The sequence below is a fragment of the Antechinus flavipes genome, chromosome 6, assembly GCF_016432865.1.
Source record: "Antechinus flavipes isolate AdamAnt ecotype Samford, QLD, Australia chromosome 6, AdamAnt_v2, whole genome shotgun sequence".
Taxonomy (NCBI): domain Eukaryota; kingdom Metazoa; phylum Chordata; class Mammalia; order Dasyuromorphia; family Dasyuridae; genus Antechinus; species Antechinus flavipes.
This window is the reverse complement of record NC_067403.1, coordinates 164,303,703-164,322,481: the sequence shown is the minus strand read 5'-3', so window position 1 is coordinate 164,322,481 and position 18,779 is coordinate 164,303,703. Positions and strand designations below refer to the sequence as shown.

General features: G+C 35.8%; 1 protein-coding gene across 4 annotated transcripts in view; it reads left to right on the top strand.

Annotated features, from left to right (window-relative positions):
- SHROOM3 (shroom family member 3) overlaps positions 1-16,539 on the top strand; it is a 232,504-nt gene extending 215,965 nt beyond the window's left edge. For 3 of the 4 annotated variants that reach the window (XM_051965075.1, XM_051965073.1, XM_051965074.1), the window contains 4 exons: positions 383-865; positions 4,522-4,672; positions 10,705-10,977; positions 15,854-16,539. In XM_051965075.1, coding sequence (XP_051821035.1) covers positions 383-865; positions 4,522-4,672; positions 10,705-10,977; positions 15,854-16,222 — 1,276 coding nt within the window. In that variant the 3' untranslated portion in view covers positions 16,223-16,539. Of the gene's footprint in view, positions 1-382; positions 866-4,521; positions 4,673-10,704; positions 10,978-13,987; positions 14,240-15,853 lie in introns of all 4 variants that reach the window. The other variant, XR_007948130.1, reaches the window with a different exon arrangement.
- Positions 16,540-18,779: the final 2,240 nt, after the last annotated feature.

Below are 18,779 nucleotides of genomic sequence, written 5' to 3'. Positions count from 1 at the left end.
AACCACAAATTAATATTAAATTGCTTTGTATTTTGATTTGTTAGATATTTTCCAATTACATTTTAATTTGGTTGGGGCTACACTTGGAATGAGTTTGACCTTGCGGAGGGAACTTACAAAATAGCCCATTTCATTTGAGAATAGATCAAATTCTAAAGTCTGAAGTTCTTCCTTGAGTAGAAATATATTTCTCTATTACTTTCCTATACCCATTTGTCATAGTTCTGCCCTCCAGGGATCCTCTCTCTACCTGCCCTTTTTCTATTTTTCATGAAAGAGCTCCCTTTCTCATAGCCACAACTAGCTCTCAACAACTCTTACGTTACATTATTATGTTATGTCCCTTATGTTACCATTTATTATCCCTTTTGCTTTCCCACAGCAATTCCACAAGATTGTCCAAGTTGACTATTGCAAATTCTCAAAGGAGCAGCCCAACCCCAGCTTCTAAATCCAACCTTTTCATCAAAGCTCCAGGAGCTAAGCAGACAACCTTATTACCCACTCCTGATGGCCAGCACCAGTCAACCGGAACTCTTGTGGAGCAGTCTAGCCCAGAGCAGATGCTTCTCACACAGGCCCAAAGTCTCACCCAGAAGCCTGGCAACCCAACTCAGGAACTGGAAAAGAGCAATCCCAATCCTGAGAAAACACCAGAGGACATCAGGAGAGAGAGTCTGGTCAAGCAGATTGTTCACCAAGACAAATCCCTCGCGGGTATTTTGGATCCAGATTCCAGAATGAAGACTACCATGGACTTGATGGAAGGTTTGTTTCCACAGGGCCCAAGTTCCCTGAAGGAAAGCAATACACAACGAAAGGCAATACAAAAAAGTACCAGTTCCCCAGTATCTGAAGGGAATAGGTAAGTCCCCCCCCCCCAAGCATTAGATTTATAATTTACCTGTTGGCTTAGCATGCAGGAAAAATAGATATATTGGTGGCCTAATGGATATATTAGTAGGTTTGGGGATCAGGAAAACCTCTACCAAATTTGGCCTCTTCCACTAGTTGGGTGATTTTGAGCAAATCATTTCACTTTTTAAACTTTAGTTGCTTCATCTGAAAAATGAGAATTTCAGGTAGTACCTTTGACAAAAGAGAGGATAACCGTGAAAGAGTAATTAATTTGAAATCTTGGATTCGAATAAAATGACACAAAAGTTCCCTTCTAGCTCTGAATCTAGGGCTCTATGATTTTGCAAATAAATTCAAATTTCTTGACAATTGGCATATGACTGTCCTAGACCTATCATCAGTCAATCACAGGTATCTTCCTTGCCCCAAAACCATAATGATATTTTATCTTTGGAAGCTTTTCTCCAAGAATTGTTAAATTCATTCATTCAACAAACATTTATTAATCACCTCAGAAGGATAAAAGGCAATCCCTGACATCATTGAACGTGAAGTCTAGTTACCAAAAAAAAAGGAAGGTTTGAAAAAAACAGACTCCGTTTCCATAAATCGTTTGGGCTAGTTTCACAACAACTATAGGATTTCATCCCTCCAGGATTAATGCACAGTCAACCAATAAAAATATGTTAAAACACCTATTATGTGCCAGGCACGGTGCTAAGTATTATAGATACAAATAAAAAATATCCCCTACCCTCAAGAAACTTACTAATGGGGCAGAATAACATAAAAGGAAGGCAAAAGATGAGACAGAAAAGAAGAGTAGGAAGTTGGTTGAAAGGCAAGAAAAGCCTCTACATGGTGGAGAAATCCAAAGCAGTATTAACTGGAGGGAACTAGAAAGAAAACTGTGCCAAGAACCCAGGCTTTAGGCTCTGCCCTTTATTCATAAGGGCAGAGATTATTGATGAGATGTCAATACAAGGCAGATTGAATCTTGCAGCATGATGAGAGTTTTCAGTGATGAGTTTCCTGGGGAAATAAAGCATGATGAAAAGTTTCAAAGGCCAAAGAAAAAGAAAAGTAGCAAATAGTTTAGATTAAGAATTTCCGTGCATGAATTAATCGAAGGGAGGGAATAAAATGTAAGACTGGTGGTTTCTTCCAAAGAGCTGGGGAAAGATCCATTGTTTTCCTATCCTAAAAATCTGGGAAGTTCTGAAAGAGAACAGACTATTGTGGCTGATAAAGAACTCCATTTAATACCTTTGCAATACTGAGTACAACACCCAGCTGTACCACATCATCAACAAGCATGTTGACACCTTTTGCTTTTCATTTTTTTAGGCTTTTGGTTGCTTTTACTAGATTAGTCCAGCCCTCCAAGATAATGATATGTTTTTTGTCTGTTTTCTTTCATTATTAGTTTATTGCAATAATAATTTAATTTTTTTTTTATCTTTCAATGAAAATTATGTAGCTTGACATATTAGGCAAGTACTTGGCAGCAAGTAGTTTCACAAATCTAGCAGATGCCTTAGACTAAATAAAAGGCAATAGTCTTTTGTTCAAATATGAGCTTGGCTTGTTAGAAATGTCCAACTTATTCTACATAACAAACAGAAATAATAGCATTTTGAAAGTGAAATAATTAGAATCTTTGAGTAGAAAGAAACTTCAGAAACCATCTGTCCCTACCTGAAATGTGAATCCCTTAAAAAAAAAAAGTGGTGTTTTATTTCTAAGGCTATTTGTCTTTATATGAGCTCATAAATGTTGACCAGTTCTATTAACTACCTTCTAGTTAGAACATGGTCAGTCACAGGTTTTGCCCTAATAATGACCAGGGAGTTTACCCCTATTCTGTGACCATAGAGTAGACTGTTTCCCAAATGCATACTAGCTATCTATAGCAGATCTATGTCACTCCTTAAAGGTGGGAAGGGGGAAGAAAGGGAAATAAGCATTTATTAATTTTTATAAATATAAATTTTGTATAAAATTTATTTTTTTATAAATAAAGATAGGTAGGCAGGTAGATGGATGGATGGTTGGATAGATGAATGGATATCCATATACAAAGTAAATACAAGATAATTTTGCAGTAGTAGCAACTGTTAGAGTGGGAAATCAATTGCTTGAACTGAGCCTATACAACTATCATTTTGTCCTTCCATCCAGTAACTCAAAGAATTCAGTTAAAATAAAAATACACTATCATCCTTTAGAAATTTACCCTTTTTTAAGGATTTGAAATAAATGGTCCTTCCACATTATGTTAATAATGACTAATTATCAATCTGAAGAACTTACCAGAAGGAACATCTTTATTTGAAAATAAGTTCCTTTAAAGGGGTTTCCTAGTAAAATGTTCAATTTGGTGGATTATTAAAAACATACTTTGGTCTGCAATATTAATATCCTTTTGTATTTTAAGGATTTGAAACTAGGAAATTTGCAAAAGACTGGCCTACGCCACCTACTGGTGGAAGAAGCATTTTACTTTGTTATGTTTCAGCATAAGCTTCTATAGATATCAAAAAATCAGAATCTACCCATATTAGTCACATAAAATGTCTAAAAAAAAAAAAAATTAAAACCAGATCAGTTAGACATGACTTCATTTTCTCCTATTTTTCAACAAGCTAGTTTATGAAAAAAAGTTTGCTTTTTTGTTGGTGACTAGAATACAGTAAACACCTATTATCTGTATCTATTTGGTCTGTGTACAACATAAATACAAGGGAATTAACTGAAAGACCTTTTGAGGCCAAATTATCAAATAAACCTTTAATAATTCAAAAGACTATTGAAGTCATACATATTTAAAAAAAAAAAAAAAACTAACTTAGGGGCAACTAGTGGTATAGTGGATAGAGTCAGGAGTTAGGAAGATCTGAATTCAAATCCGGCATCAGATACTTAATAGTTGTGTGATCCTGGACAATTCACTTAAATCCTATTTGCCTATAAAATAGGGACATACTAGAGACAGAAATAACAAACTACTTCAGTGTCTTTACCAGGAAAACCACATAGACAAGTCTGTGGCATCACAAACAGTCAGATATGTCAGAGCAACTGAAAAACTCACTGAGAGAGACAGAATTGTCTGTTCCCTCAGTAGGATCTTGCTTTATAGTCTAAAAAAAAAGCTTATAACTTGGCTAGACAGTAATACAAATAGGACTAAAACACAAATTTCTCAATTCCTAGACATGTTCATTAAGGCAATAATTAGTAGTTCTTACATCCATCCTTTGAAGAGTAGAGTTTTGTTTTTTGTTTTGTTTTGTTTTTTAATCCACAATAAGAATTGAACATGTTGAAATATCACCATATTTGGGTAAGTTACTTAATTTCAAAAATGAAGGTCCTAATTCTTTAGATAGCTTCTTTAAACTTCCTTGAATTTCTACTGCTTCTTGTAACTTTCTACTATGAATTTGCCAACTAAAAATTTTCTTGTACTCATATTCAGGGACCACTTAGAAATATAATTACATGGCTATTATTTCATTAAGTATTTAATCCTAGTTTGCCAGGAAAAATATTGAAGTAGAGTAAAAATTCAACATTATAAAAATGGCTATCTTATAGGAACTGATTTTGACTCTGATTTAAATATATGATGTGTTTTTATATTTATTCTTTGTGATTTAGGAGCACAGAGAAAGAAAGAGTGGGAATGTTGATCAACTGTCCTGCCTATTATAATGTGTCTGCACCGAAGGCGGAGCTTCTAAATAAACTCAAATCCATGCCTGCAGAGGGAAATGAGGATGATGACCAACTAGATGTCAATGAAAAGAAGGCAAGTTCAAAACTGGGGAATCCCCTGCCTTACAACCAAGAATGTGGTCAGTCAATTAAAAAGAATTTATTAAGGCACTGTACTAAGTGATGGGGTCACAAAGGAAAACAAACAAAAAAACCAGTTCTTACCCTTAAGGAGCTCCCAGTCTAATGAGAGAGACAACATGCAAACAACCATGTGCTACAAACAAGATAGGTACTGGGAAAATTGTAGATCATCTCAGAGAGAAGGCACTAAGAGTGAGGCAAGATGAGAAAGGAGGACATTCCGGGCATGGGGGAGCACCAGTGGTAATGCTGGGGGTCAGGAGATGAAACAAACAATCTAGTGTCCCTGGATTGCAAAAATATATGTAGTGGGAACTGGGTTTAAAAGAAGACTGGAAAAGTAGGAAAGGTCCAAGTTTTAGTAAAAAAGGAGATTTTATATTTGTTCTTGGAGATAGCAAGGAGCCATTGGAGTTTATTGAATGGGGAAGGGTGAGAGATGGGGGAAGTGGAACTTGGTCAGGCCAGAAGATCACTATGACAATTGAGTGGAGAGTAGACTAGAATGGAGAGACTTGAAGCAAGGACACCAACCAGCATTTCTTATCAACAAAATGTTACTCCAGGACTTCAAAAGAACTTTGATTTTCTCTATGGAGTATTTCCTTTACCAGGCCAAGTTCTTACTCCCTCATATTTTAGGAAACAATTTTTGCCTCCTAAGTCAGCCATTCCTTGGCTGATGGCAAGCACCCCCAATTTCAGGCTGGTACTGTCACCAATTGCACTGTCTATGTGCCAAACTTCAATATGACAAATGGAATCAAAGGAACTTTAATCTGGAAGGGACTTCAAAGGTCACCTAGTCAAACCTAGTTGAGATGAGAAAACTGAGGACCAAAGGAGGAGGAGGTATATGAATCCACATCCTCTGGCTCTAGTAAAATAGTTCTTAACCAGGGATCTGTGGATTTAAAAAAAAAAAAACTTTGAATATGTACAAAATAATATCACCTGTTTTCTTTGTAATTCTATGTGTTTTCTACATTTTGAAACATTCTGAGGAATTCATCAGCTTCACTAGACAAGGGTACCTATATTATGTGATGAAACTTCTGGGTTACCATGTTAAATAAGAAATCCCTTTCTAAGGGAAACTAGATATCACAATGTATTTTTCTTTTCTAAAACAGGGAATCAAAATTTGAAGAATTTACATTTTTTTGATGAGGTAATTGGGGTTAAGTGACTTGCCCCCAGGTTCACACAGCTAAGAAGTATTAAGTGTCTGAGGTCAGATTTGAATTCAGGTGGTTCTGACTCCAGTGCCAGTGCTCTATTCACTGCACCATTTAGCTGCCCCCAAGAATTTACATTCTTTTATAATTTCTATTGTTTTATTTTTTTCTGGTTATACATGTACATTCTTTACATATGTGTATATATGTGTATACATATATATGTATGTGTGTGTATATATAGTGCACATTTCTTTACAAACCATGTTGGAAGAGAGAAATCAGAACAAAAGGGAAAAACCATGAGAGAGAGAGAAAAAAAAAACAGAAGAAAAAGAAAAGAAGTGAGAAGAACTAAGTCTGTCATAGTTGATCATCACACAATCTTGCTGTTACTGTTTACAACTTAGTCTTGATTTTGATTGTTTCGCTCAACATCTCAATTCAAGCAAATCTTTCCAAGCCTTTCTAAAATCATTTTATTCCTTCTTTTTTATAGAACAATAATATTCCTTTGCTTTCATATGCCATAAATTATTCAGCCATTCCCCAACTGATGGGCATCCCCCCCAGTTTCCAGTTCTTTACCACTACAAAAAAGGTTTGCTTACAACATTTTAATGCTCATGTGAGTCCTTTTCCCTTTTTTATGATTTCCTTGTACTAGTGACCCTGCTGGATCAAAGGGTATGCAGTATTTTATAACACTTTGAGCGTAGTTCTAAATTGCTCTCCAGAATGGTTAGATAAGAATTTACATTCTTAAGTGATAGATGGTATCACCAGCCATGTAAATCCAGTGCCAGGCCTGGAGTCAGCAATATTTGAGTTCAAATCCAGCCCTCAGACACTTACTAGCTGTAGACAAGTCACTTAACCCTGTTTGCCTGTTTCCTCATCTATAGAATGAGATGAAGAAGGAAGTGGAAACTGTTTCAATATCTTTGCTAAGAATACCCCAAATGGGGTCATGGAGACTAAAAATAATATACATGTCCCTTTCTAAGGAAGAATGCCTCCTTGAAGCAAATTGAATCAGTTCCCCACATAGCAAATTATATCCAAGATATATAATGATATTTAGCAGTTCCCCAAAAAAGTCCAATGTTCTTAATTGGACAAAGTCAATATATATATATATATTTTTTTTGTTAAGGAATGAGTACTTAGTTTGGAGAATATGGAAGATCTAATCCCAATTTTGCCTAGGTACTCACAAAATATGTGACTTCAGGCAAGTCACTTAAACTCAAATCTTCATTTTCCTTATCTTTAAAATGGGTATAATTATAATTGCATTCCCTATAGATAATATATGTGCAACATTTTACAAACTATGGAGCTACATATAAATGTCACCTATTATCATGTGCAAGACAGAAATCTTGGTTGATTTTGTATCTTTAAGCCACTCCACCCCCAGTAATTAGAATCAGGTTCTGCAAGTTGCTAATTATCAGAAGGTACTTCTTTATAACACTACACAGATGTCTACCCTATAAAACCTCTCCTACTCAGGCTCTTTTTTACAAAGCGACAGAAACTGAAATGTTAGTCATGGGATTTGTCTTCATGTATAAAAAGCCATTCATAGAGGTCATGCAAAAATGTTCAATAGGAAATCTTTGTGTCATCATTGTCAAGGTCAAGGGTGCTCACCCACATTCCTTTCCCTAAGCTGAAAGCCAGGGGCCTTCAATGGGGAGAATTCACAATGGAATGTTTTCTGTGCTGCCCCTGCCCCCCAGAGGCTGTCTTCTGTCCTTACTTGGCTCAGATAACAATCCTCAAAGGGAAAAATGTTGTAATGTTTTGGCTCCCTCTTGGGTACAGGTTATTTTCCAGTGACACTTGATTCCAAGAAGTTTCCTCTAGTATTGCCCTCAGCACCTTCCCCAACTGCCTTCCCTTCCATACTTCTAGACCTCTCAAGCTTATCTGCTCCTCTCTTAGAAAGCAAGAGTTATCTCTATGGACAGAAGTGTCTCTCGTCTGGGCACTCCTGTCAAGAACATGGTCTGCCTTATTTCCCCTCCAGCAGTGGGTGCTGGCAGTTCCTCAGCTGATTCTTTGATTAGGGTGGCACAGTCTCCTCTGAGAGTGTTAATTTTATCCTTTTTATAACACCTACATCACAGCACACCCACTGCACAGCGTATTCCTGTGGCAGGATTACTTGCGGAGCGGCCTCCTTTAAAGGTCTATTTGGATGTTTTTGTCAAGAAGTGGTTCCTATATTCATTTATTGGAAACATGGCAATTCCAAATATGTATCATGTTCTTCTTTTTTAAATAATTCTAGAACTGATAAATAAAAGTATATATAGAATCATTTTACATATATGCAAGAATAGCAAGTTTATACATAATAGATTTGCAGTTTCATGTGCAATCATTTTTAAAATTATAGTATGTTATGGAAAAGCTTATTTTATTCTATAAATTTAAAATAGAATACATTTTTTAAAAAAAACACTTTCTATATGGAGTAATTTACCCAATTCCCTTTCCCATCCCAGGCATTTCTCATTGGATATTCACCACCATATTCTGATCAATCTTTTGTAAACTGAACTTTCAGCTCAACTTTACAAGTTGGGCTTGCCCGTCTTAAAATACCAAGATGACAATTTACCCCGTTGCCTTTTGTCCTTTCTCCTACTTAGATGTCTTTTTAGAAAACGTGCCTTTCAGTTAAGTTTCTTTCAACAAGACACTGTCCTGGGGGGAGGAGGTGTGTAGGGGAGAATAAGAGGGCAAGAACAAACTGAAAGGGAAAAAATGTATGCAAAAATTAAGATATTAGGCAAAGAGGTGATGAGTACAAAAGAGAGATCCAAAGTATTATTAGAAATTTGAGAAGGAAGAAATACCTTTTTTTTTTTCCTTTGAGGCAATTGATTAAGTGATTTGCCCAGGGACACACAGCTAGGAAGTGTTAAATGTCTGAGTTCATATTTGAAATCAGGTCCTCTTGACTTCAGGGCTGATATTTTATCCACTGCATCACCTAGCTGCCCCAAAGAAATAACTTTTACCTGTGAGGGTGCACAAATAATTGTGTAAATGGTAGCATAATTTGTCCTTGAAGAAAAAGAATTTCTAGAAGTATTAAAATAAGTGGGGAGAAAGAGAAAAAGAAAATAGTTAATTCAAACTCTTTGTGAACCAATTTGGGATTTCCTTGGGGAGTGAAAGTATTAAATAACTAAAATAAACTTATATTAATTAAAGTTAAAACTTTAAAACTAGAAAAAGGTTTACAACAGGAATGAAAAAATTTGATGAACAAGTAAAGAAGATCTTGAAGGAATAGGATTTAATTAAATTAATTAAACAACATCTAGGTGGAGCAGTACATAGAGCACCATCCCTAAATTCAGAGGGCCTAAGTTCAAATCTAGTCTCAGACACTTAACACTTCCTAGCTGTGTGACCCTGGGCAAATTATTTAACCCCAATCGTCTCAGCAAATAAATAAATAAATGGATCCCCTAAAAAAAAAAAAAAAATAGATTAAACAAAATTATCTGTAGGGACAGAGGACTGCCTTTAAAGAAGGGGGAAAATTCCTAATTCTAATTCAGTATGCCTGGATTGTAGAATATTTGGAGCAGGAGTTGGTGAAAAATTGAAAAGGTAGCCAGGGCAAATTGCAAAGAGATTTAAATACCAAACAGCTTAGCTGATATTGATCTTGAAAAAAGTGATAAGGTGGTAATACAAGTAGCAGTCAGATAGGACAGTGCTTTTGGTTTTTGTTTCTTCAAATATATATTCACTCATTGTAAATTCCAATAGATAATTTAGCTATTTCAGTCTTTTGGCTCTATGATCTCAGCAATGTGAGTAACCTTTCCAAGGATTGCAATCTAATCCACTCCCATCAATCTGAGGGGTCCATCCAATATCCTGGGAACTTGTTGCTAGATCTCTTGACATTATATGGCATCAAGATATATCAAGGTAGTTAGTGAAAAGAATTTAACTCAAATGTACTTTAAATGATTAGAGATATTTCTAAATATTTATCTCCTTTAAGAATACGAACTCCAACTCTATTCAATGACTATGTGCTTTGGGGAATATATAAATTAAAGGACATAGCATCATCCTTTGAGGATACAGTTTAGTTAGGGAAGAATACAAAATATCTAGAGCAAAATAAACCAGTATGTATATAAAGAGTGTTGTATTGGGTGGCACCACTGGTAAATATAGAAATGAAAAGAAAATAGAAACATTTTAAGCAAAGATAGTTAGAGAAGAGGTAGGATCATTGATAATCTAATGGCCTCTAAAGCACCCTTTCACTCTTGATCTAAGATAGATAAGATACTTTATTATTATTACATGAATTCCTGCAAGCCATAAAATAAGTCTTTTCACATGACCCTCCATAGCTATGATCTTGCCACCCTCCCTGATAAAGTCTCTAATCACTGAGGTACAACTGCATCCATTTCCACAGATATTTCCACAGATTTCATCCTCTTCCATTTTTCTGTAAAATGGGGATACTCATAGCTATTAATTCACAGGACTGTTGGAAGGATATTTGTAAGAGCTTTGTAAACCTATAATTCCTACCAAATGCTTGCTATTGTTGACCACCATGCCCCAGAAGAGCTAATTTTGAATCCAGGTACAGCGCTTTTCCATTCACTTTATACCGTCTTTCTCTTGAACTGATCCTTGGCAAAGTGGAATTTAAATTGACAGAGAGAGGTCATTCAAGCCTGTCACCGGCCTACATTTGCTCTTGATTTAATGTCCCCTTGTGTTTACTTCATCTTTATTATAGGCAAAACTCATCGGAAGCCTGAAGCTTAAACTGGAGTCTCTGAAAGAAGCAAAGGAAAGTTTGCTAATGGATATCAAACTCAATAATGCCCTTGGAGAAGAAGTAGAAGTTTTGATCAGGAAACTCTGCAAGCCCAATGAATTTGACAAATACAAGATGTTCATAGGAGACCTGGACAAGGTTGTGAACCTTTTGCTCTCCCTCTCTGGACGATTGGCCCGTGTAGAAAATGTCCTCAGTGGATTGGGTGAAGATGCAAATAATGAAGAGCGGGTAGGTAACCTAACATCAATTAAATATTTATGGAGCTCTTGCTGTTTATCTATACAAAAGTCAGGTAAACATACATTTATTAAGTCAGGCACTTTTATTATGTTTGGGACACAAAGAAAGGCAAAAGACAGTTCTTGCTCTCTAAGAACTCACAGACTAATTGATTTCTCTTAAGACTTACCCCCTCACCCCCTAGCATATTATTAAGGAAACAGGAAATGTATATATAAAAGAGGAGGATCTATATGTATGTCTTTTATACTGTGGCCTATCTAAAGAATTATTGGCCCAGGAAGTACTTGAAAAAGAAACTGTTAATCTCCAAGTGCTCCCCTCATTGCCTATTTCCTACCTCTCCCTAAAATGTATTAGTGTATGGTATTGATTATTAAAAAGAAAAAAAAAACTTTTAAGGATGGAAACTGTTGGGGTATATAGTTTGCATAGGTTGGTTGCATGTCAGTGAATGGAAATGTACCATGGCAGCAAGGGAAGAAGGGGGGCATGGTAATAGAGAATCTAATTTCAGAACCTCCTTGTATTCATTGAAAATACAATGAACTCAAGAAAGAGCTAATTTGAATAATAAGTCCCAAATTTGACATCTTGGAAAACACTTACTATTTGGGGGTCTCCTAGCAGCTTTCCTCAACTCTGCTATCATGCTCTCAGAGGAGAACCACTTGCCCTTTCAGTCATAAAGTCATAGACTGTTAAAGCTAGATAGGATTTGAGATTATTTGTCCATTTTTCAGATGAGAAAATTGGGATTTATTGGGATTTGTAGAAGGAACATGAATTATCCAAGATGTCACAACATACTGATTTTATCACTTGGATTAGAATTCAAACTTTTGGTTAAAGAAAATTAATTTACTGCCAAATTAAATAAGAGTAGGGGAAAATTAGAAGATGTTCAAGACCACCAAACATGACCTCTTTTATTTTGGGACTGGGTCTCCTTCACTCATCCAATCTAGAAATGCAGCAGCCATTTAGAACCCAATCCCACTATGTTTATGTGTCTAACCTAGGCTTGTTCACATCTCTTTAAACAACTTGGTGGCCCACTACTCTCTAGTGGGCCCTATTGGTGATACTGGACTTAGTGTGGCCATCCATTTGCCCTATAGCCCTATTTCATCCTAGAACTCCTGAATTCAAATAATCCACCAGTCTTTGCCTCCCTGGTAACCGGGACCACAGGGATATGCCTTTTTTTAAAGACTAAAATGAATGTCACTCATTATGATTATCAGATGCCAAACAACAATTGGCATTTCAGTTATGGGATGAATACATTAAGTATTTCCAGGTTTCTCTTTATCCCTCCTTTCCCAAATATTTCTATCATCTTCAACTAGTCATAGAGTCAATGTGGCTGTTGGGGGGAAGCATAGAATTTTTTCAAAATCTTTTCTTGCTTCTTCCCAAAAGAAAAATTACATTTGAAATGAAAACCAGATGCTTTTTTTTTTATTATAGCTTTTTATATATAAGAAACCCAGAAGCTTAAATGTAAGCACCAGTTTGCTAATCTAGTTTGATTTCTCTATTCCATAGACACAGGGGAGATGGGGATGCTCTGAATATTCACCATTCCTAAGGGACATTCTTGAGAAGAGTGTTTTTCTCCTTCCTTTCATCCTTTCTTTTTTCCTTCCAATTCTTTCTCCTCCCTCGAGTCCTCACTTGTTCAACTGCTATAGAGATATCTCAATTGTGGGAGGAGTGCAGAGAAGAAGCCATCTTAGTCTGGCTTAAAAAATGGCATTCACATTTTTTAAAAGGGGGGATAAAATTTAAATATCGAGGTTTTTTTGGAGGGTCTTGCCTTTCAAGTTCAAGGTCTAAGTTACTAATACTATTTTAGAATTATTTTCTTGATCTATTCTAAAATACATCTGTTTTTATTTTTCTCTAAGTATTAGATCAAGTCTTTAGGGGAAAAGTCTGGGGGAATTGGGGCAGAGAAGCATTAATTAATCTTCAGGGAACCCCCATGTGAATGTGTGCATGCTTGACTAGATCTCTATTACCTTTAAATGGGTTGGTTTTAACTTTTGCAAATAATTTTTCTCCTGAATGTCAAAAAAAAAAAATTTTTTTTACCTCCGATTAAAATTTAAATTATAAATTAAAACTGGCATATCAAACATTGGACTAAATCTTATTAAACATTTTTATAAATGTTTTATAAATCTACTGGGATATGAACTTAGCATACTGAATTTTTTTTCCAACTTAGTTTGACTAAGATTGACTCTCTTTTTCTCTTTCTCTTTCCCTTTTTTCTCACTTTCTATGTGTCATAACACACACACACACACACACCCACACACACACACACCCCTCTACACCAGGACAGTTGTGAAGAAATAGAAAATATTATAAAAGTGACAGATACTACTATTATACCTTACTTTCTAATTGTACTTGCCTCACTCAACTCCTTAGTGAGCCATTCCTTGCAACATAAAAGAAAAATGAAATAAAGCAAGTCAGCAAAACTAACCAAGACATTACCTGAGTCTAACAATGTATGCAATGTTCTATACCCGTATTCCCCCATGTTCTATACCCGTATTCCCCCACTTGACTTGTCTTCCAGTTAGTGAACATTTATTAGGTGCTTAATATGTTTGGGACACTGGCAAACACCTTTGTTTCAAAGGGAGGATGGCACATTTTCTTATTTCTTCTTTGTGGTTTCACTTTTTTGGTTGTTCTTTAGGGAAGTTGGTGGTATAGTGTATAGAACACTGGACCTGGAATCAGGAAGACTTTAGTTCAAATTCAGTACTATATTTGTATCTCTGGAAAAGTCATTTCTGTTTGCCTCAGTTTCCTCAACTGCAAAATGAGGATAATAATAGCACTAGCCACCCAGAATTGTTGTGAAGGTCAAATGAAATAATATTTGCAAAATGTGATGAGCACAGCACCTGGCATATAATAGGCACTATGTGAATGCTTATTTCTTTCCCCCTTCCTTTCCTTTACATTGTAGTCGTGGTTTTGGAGGGAGGACTTCTAAGAAGATGGTAGAATAGGTCAGAAATGTCCGGGCTCTCCAGATTTCCTCCACAAACAGACAGAAAAGTACCACAAAATGATCGTAGAGAAGCAAAAATGAAGGGATAAAGCAGTTGTCCTCCAAAGACAACTTGAGAGGACCTCAGAAAAGACAGGTCTTTCAGGGGCTGAGTTTTGGCCTGAGTGGTTTTGGTTTCCTGGTTCTGATCACTCTGCATCAGTTCATGTAAGTTTTCCCAAGTTTCTTTGAATCTTTCACATTCATCCTTTGTTATGGCCAATAATAAATCTAATATATTTATGTATCTAGATTAAGTTAACTGATAATCCCAGAGTTTATATTATTTTATCTTCTATTCCAGTATTCTAAAGATATAACCTGGGGCCCCTAAGTACTTTTTCAGTGGCTAATCTATAAGGTCAGCACTATTTTCATGATAATGTTAAGATTTTAAAATGTCTTACATAATATAGATAGATATAAGTCACATAAACAACTTATTTAGGGGGGCCTCAGTATTGAAAAGGAATCCTGAAATCAAAAGATTTGAGAATCATTATTCTGTGCTATGTAGAATAACTGATAATATACAGAATAATAATATTCAGATAATGTCTTTTTCGTGGGGAAGGGAGTACAAGTTGAAATTTTAAATTTTGTGTCAGTATAAGAAATAATCTGTTTTAAATAATTATTCAGATTTTGGTTAATAAACCAAATAGCTATATAATAGATAACCATCACTCAGTGTCCTCAGCCTGGGCAGGTTTTGAAGAGAGGCTGCCATTGAGAAAGCTTGATCACCTAGGTTCCCTATATCAGTGAACTCACAGGTGCCATATCCAGAAAAATGAAAGTCAGATAAACAGAATAATAATAGACAGATAGAATTAGAACCCAGAGTGGGAGAGTCTATTCTATTGTGTCTCTGCAAAGTCATCAAGCCCAGAAAACAAAAAGGAAACATTTAAGAAATGTTAAACTGTTACCATTAATAAGTATGTTCTCCTTCATGCAAGGTCCAAAGAAGGTAGAGAAAGGAATTCTGAATAATTCAGTCATCACAATGATTATTTGGTAGTATCTTTAGGTCTTTTCCTCTCCCCAAGCAAAGATGCTAAAAAGATATCATAGTTTTAATTGACTTCAGATAATCCCTTCAGATTGAAGCTAGTGAATGCCTAAAAGAAAGAGGCTTTTTTAATAAGTAACATTTATCATCATCCTTAATTATTATTTATTTATTAATATATTTTTTGCAGTATTTTAATTGTATATGGTACATTATTGTATGATTATTAATATATTTGTTTATTATTCATAGTGGTTTTATTAGTGTGTTATTTGTAATTTGCATTTATAATTTATTCATTGGTGTAAATTCACAAATAAATTATAGGTATATTTTAAAATTAACATATTAGTAATTGAAGGTGATGATAGCCAGGCATTTCTATAGACCCTACAATATGCCAGGCACTATACTAAGCACAATATAATTTTTTTTGATCCTGAATACCCTTGGGAAATGGGTACTATTTATTATCTCCATTTGACAGTTGGAGAAACTGAGGCAAACAGATTGCCTAGATTTAAACTCTAGACTTCTTGTCTTCAGACCTGGTACTTTATCCCATGTGCCATTCACCTGGACAAATATAATACTAAAGTTATGACATAAGCTAGGCTTTTCTGGGATGAGTTTCTGTACTTCATCAGCATTATTTCTTATGTGGAAAGTGACTTATTCTATCTCAGTATTCACATAGGACATTTAAAGTTGCTTCTTCCTTACTTTTTCTTGCCTTATTAATTAATACACTTCTTTTGATGTGACAGAGCTCTCTAAATGAGAAGAAAAAGATGTTGGCTGGCCAGCATGAAGATGCTCGGGAGCTCAAGGAGAACCTGGACCGGAGAGAGCGTGTGGTTTTGGACATCTTATCCAATTACCTCACTAAGGATCAACTCCAGGACTACCAGCATTTTGTGAAAATGAAGTCAACACTTCTGATCGAGCAGCGAAAATTAGATGATAAGATCAAACTAGGCCAGGAGCAGCTCAACTGCTTATTGGAAAGTCTTCCCAGGGACTTCTTCTCCAGGGCCAGAGCCCCTGCTGCAGTTCCGCCTCCTGAAGCCAGGGTGACCTCCACTGGGAGCTGTGCACTCAGAAATGTGCTTCCAACACTGACTTCTTCACTATAGCTCTCCTAAAAGACCCAATGAAAAACTCATCTCTATTCTCAAGATTATTTAAACTGATCAATTTTCAAATTACAGTCCACTAAAAAAATTATGGGCTTTTGGCATTTTTAATGGGGAATGGAGGGGAAGATAACCACAGGAAAACATAGTTCTGAGTTTGTTTGTTTTTTCCTTCTCCCAGCTACCCAAAATATAATCCTTTCTATTTTTCCATGGTAGAAAGAAAAGTAATGAAACTGTGGGTTGATTAAAGGGTGGTTGATTCTTTAGTTTTTAACCAGACTGGGTCAACATTAAACAAGTAAGTTTCACCTTCAGGAATGTGTCTTGCTCTGCCTTCTGGGCAAAATGCCCTATATATGATAGAGTAGCATTATGCAATAAAGAAGAATTTGTAACATAAAGTCTTTTAAAAAATATGAAGAGAAAGGGGGGAAATATACCCTAAACATTGTCACTATTTATATTTTTTAAACGAATGGGGTTGTATAAATGTTTGTTTATATGCTAATCAGTTACTTGACTCTATGGTGGACACAGCAAATCCTATTGGAATGATGCCTTTGGTAAAAAACAAAAACAAAACTTTAAGGAGATAAAAAATCCCAAAGATAATTACATGGAGTATGGGAATTTGTGTTTCCCCTCCAAACCCCACCCCCAAGCTCTTTCTCTTTCCCCAACTTCTGTCTCTGTCTCTCTTTTCTATGTGTCTCTCTCCCCACCCCCATCACTCTCTGTCTTTCTGTGTCTCTCTCACTCCCTCTCACCTTTATCTCTCCCTCTCTGTCTTTGTGTCTCTTTTTCTCTTCTGTCTGCCTCTCCCTGACTGTTTTGTGCTCTTTCTCCTCCCACTCTAGTCACCTGTCTTTCTCTTTCTGTCTCTGTGTCTCCCTGGGTCAGTCTTTCTTTCTCTCTCTCTCTCTCTCTCTCTCTCTCTCTCTCTCTCTCTCTCTCTCTCTCTCTCTCTAAGTGATCTAAGGGATACAGCAGCAAGGAGGAAATTCTGTTTCTGCTTAGGGTCCCCTGAGTAGAAAAGCTTCCTGGCTATAATCTCATCACTGTGTCATGATAGAGCTGGCAAGCAGAGCCAAGAAGTCCTGGGTGCAAATCCCATGTCTGACACATATGGTGACTTTTCCCAAAGAAAACTTGTCAAACTTGACCACAAGTAGCTGCGCCACCAAAACCATGTCAAAATGTAATTGGGAAATGTTTAACAAAAAATAAATTAAAATACAACATGATGTTAATGTGTGGTTTTCTGAGTCAATATGCAATCCCCAGGGATCAGTTGCAATTTGAATCTGACACCACATTTGCGGCAACTCTAAATTAGAGAATGTGTGGATCTGTTCTGGTGGAGGGAAATTCCTCACTGGGTGTTTTATATTCAGTTAAGGTCCAGTTCCTAACTTACCATCTCATCATTTCCTCTTCCTCATCCATTCTATTCACATCATAGTACATGATGCAGTTAAAAGTAGAGTCAGATTCAAAATGGAAATGAAATCATTTCCCTAACCAATTCAAAAGCTGAACCTCCTTCACCATCCTCATTTCAGCTTCTCTACTCAAATTAGGAGTGTGCTAGAACCAGCTCAAATTGGCTTGAGAGAGCCTAGTGTTAAATTTTCAGTCCAAGCATTTACATCTCATTATGTAATTTACATTTAAGGGTTTAAGTTTATTGTTCTGTCGAGACTTAAGTGATGGAAAAATTGTTAATTTAAGCATCATGAGAGGTAAAGCCAGTTGTTGTTAAACATTGACCAGGACAATCTTGGAATTTACAGCCTGGCAATTCAGTGCTGGTATTTGTTTTAACTTTTAATGAAATTTGCACAGTGCTTGAAAGATACTTTTTTGCTTGCTTTTTTTCTGAAATAGTGGAAACTTCCAGCAACATTTTTCTAAAATCCCTTCTTTATGCCAGAATCTTTTTAATTGTCTTTTTTTAAGAGAGTATATTTCATATTCACAAGATTGTCATATTATTTATTAACATGATCGAGAATAGATGGAAATTAAACAAAAGGACCAAAACCTTCTGGTCATCCCAGCATTTTCAGTGAATGTACCATTAAATCAAGTAAAAGGCATTTATTAAATATCTATTTAATTAATAATAGATAGGTTGGCAAAATTGTTACATTGAAAGACTATCCAGTAAAGTATTACCTGGAGTCAGGAAGCCCCAAGTTACTAGCTGTGTGACTCTGAGCTTTGCTGCCTTGGTTTCCTTTGTAAAAGGGGAATGGCAATAGTACTTACCTCTTTAAGTTGTTTTGATGAAAAAGTAAGATTATGGTTGCAAATCTTAAAGCACTATATTAATGGTAACTGTATTATTATTATGTGATACATAAAGAGAAAAAAAATGTTTTAGATTTATATTCCTTGGGTCAACTGCTCATGGCTCTGAAACTTTTCATATCTCTGAACATGAGTTGGAGATGAGAAAGCATGAAGAGAAATTTGTTAAGTGATAATTTTTTAAAATTTGTAGTATTATTCTATTCATTTAAAAAGTATTATGATTTTTGGACTCTAAAAT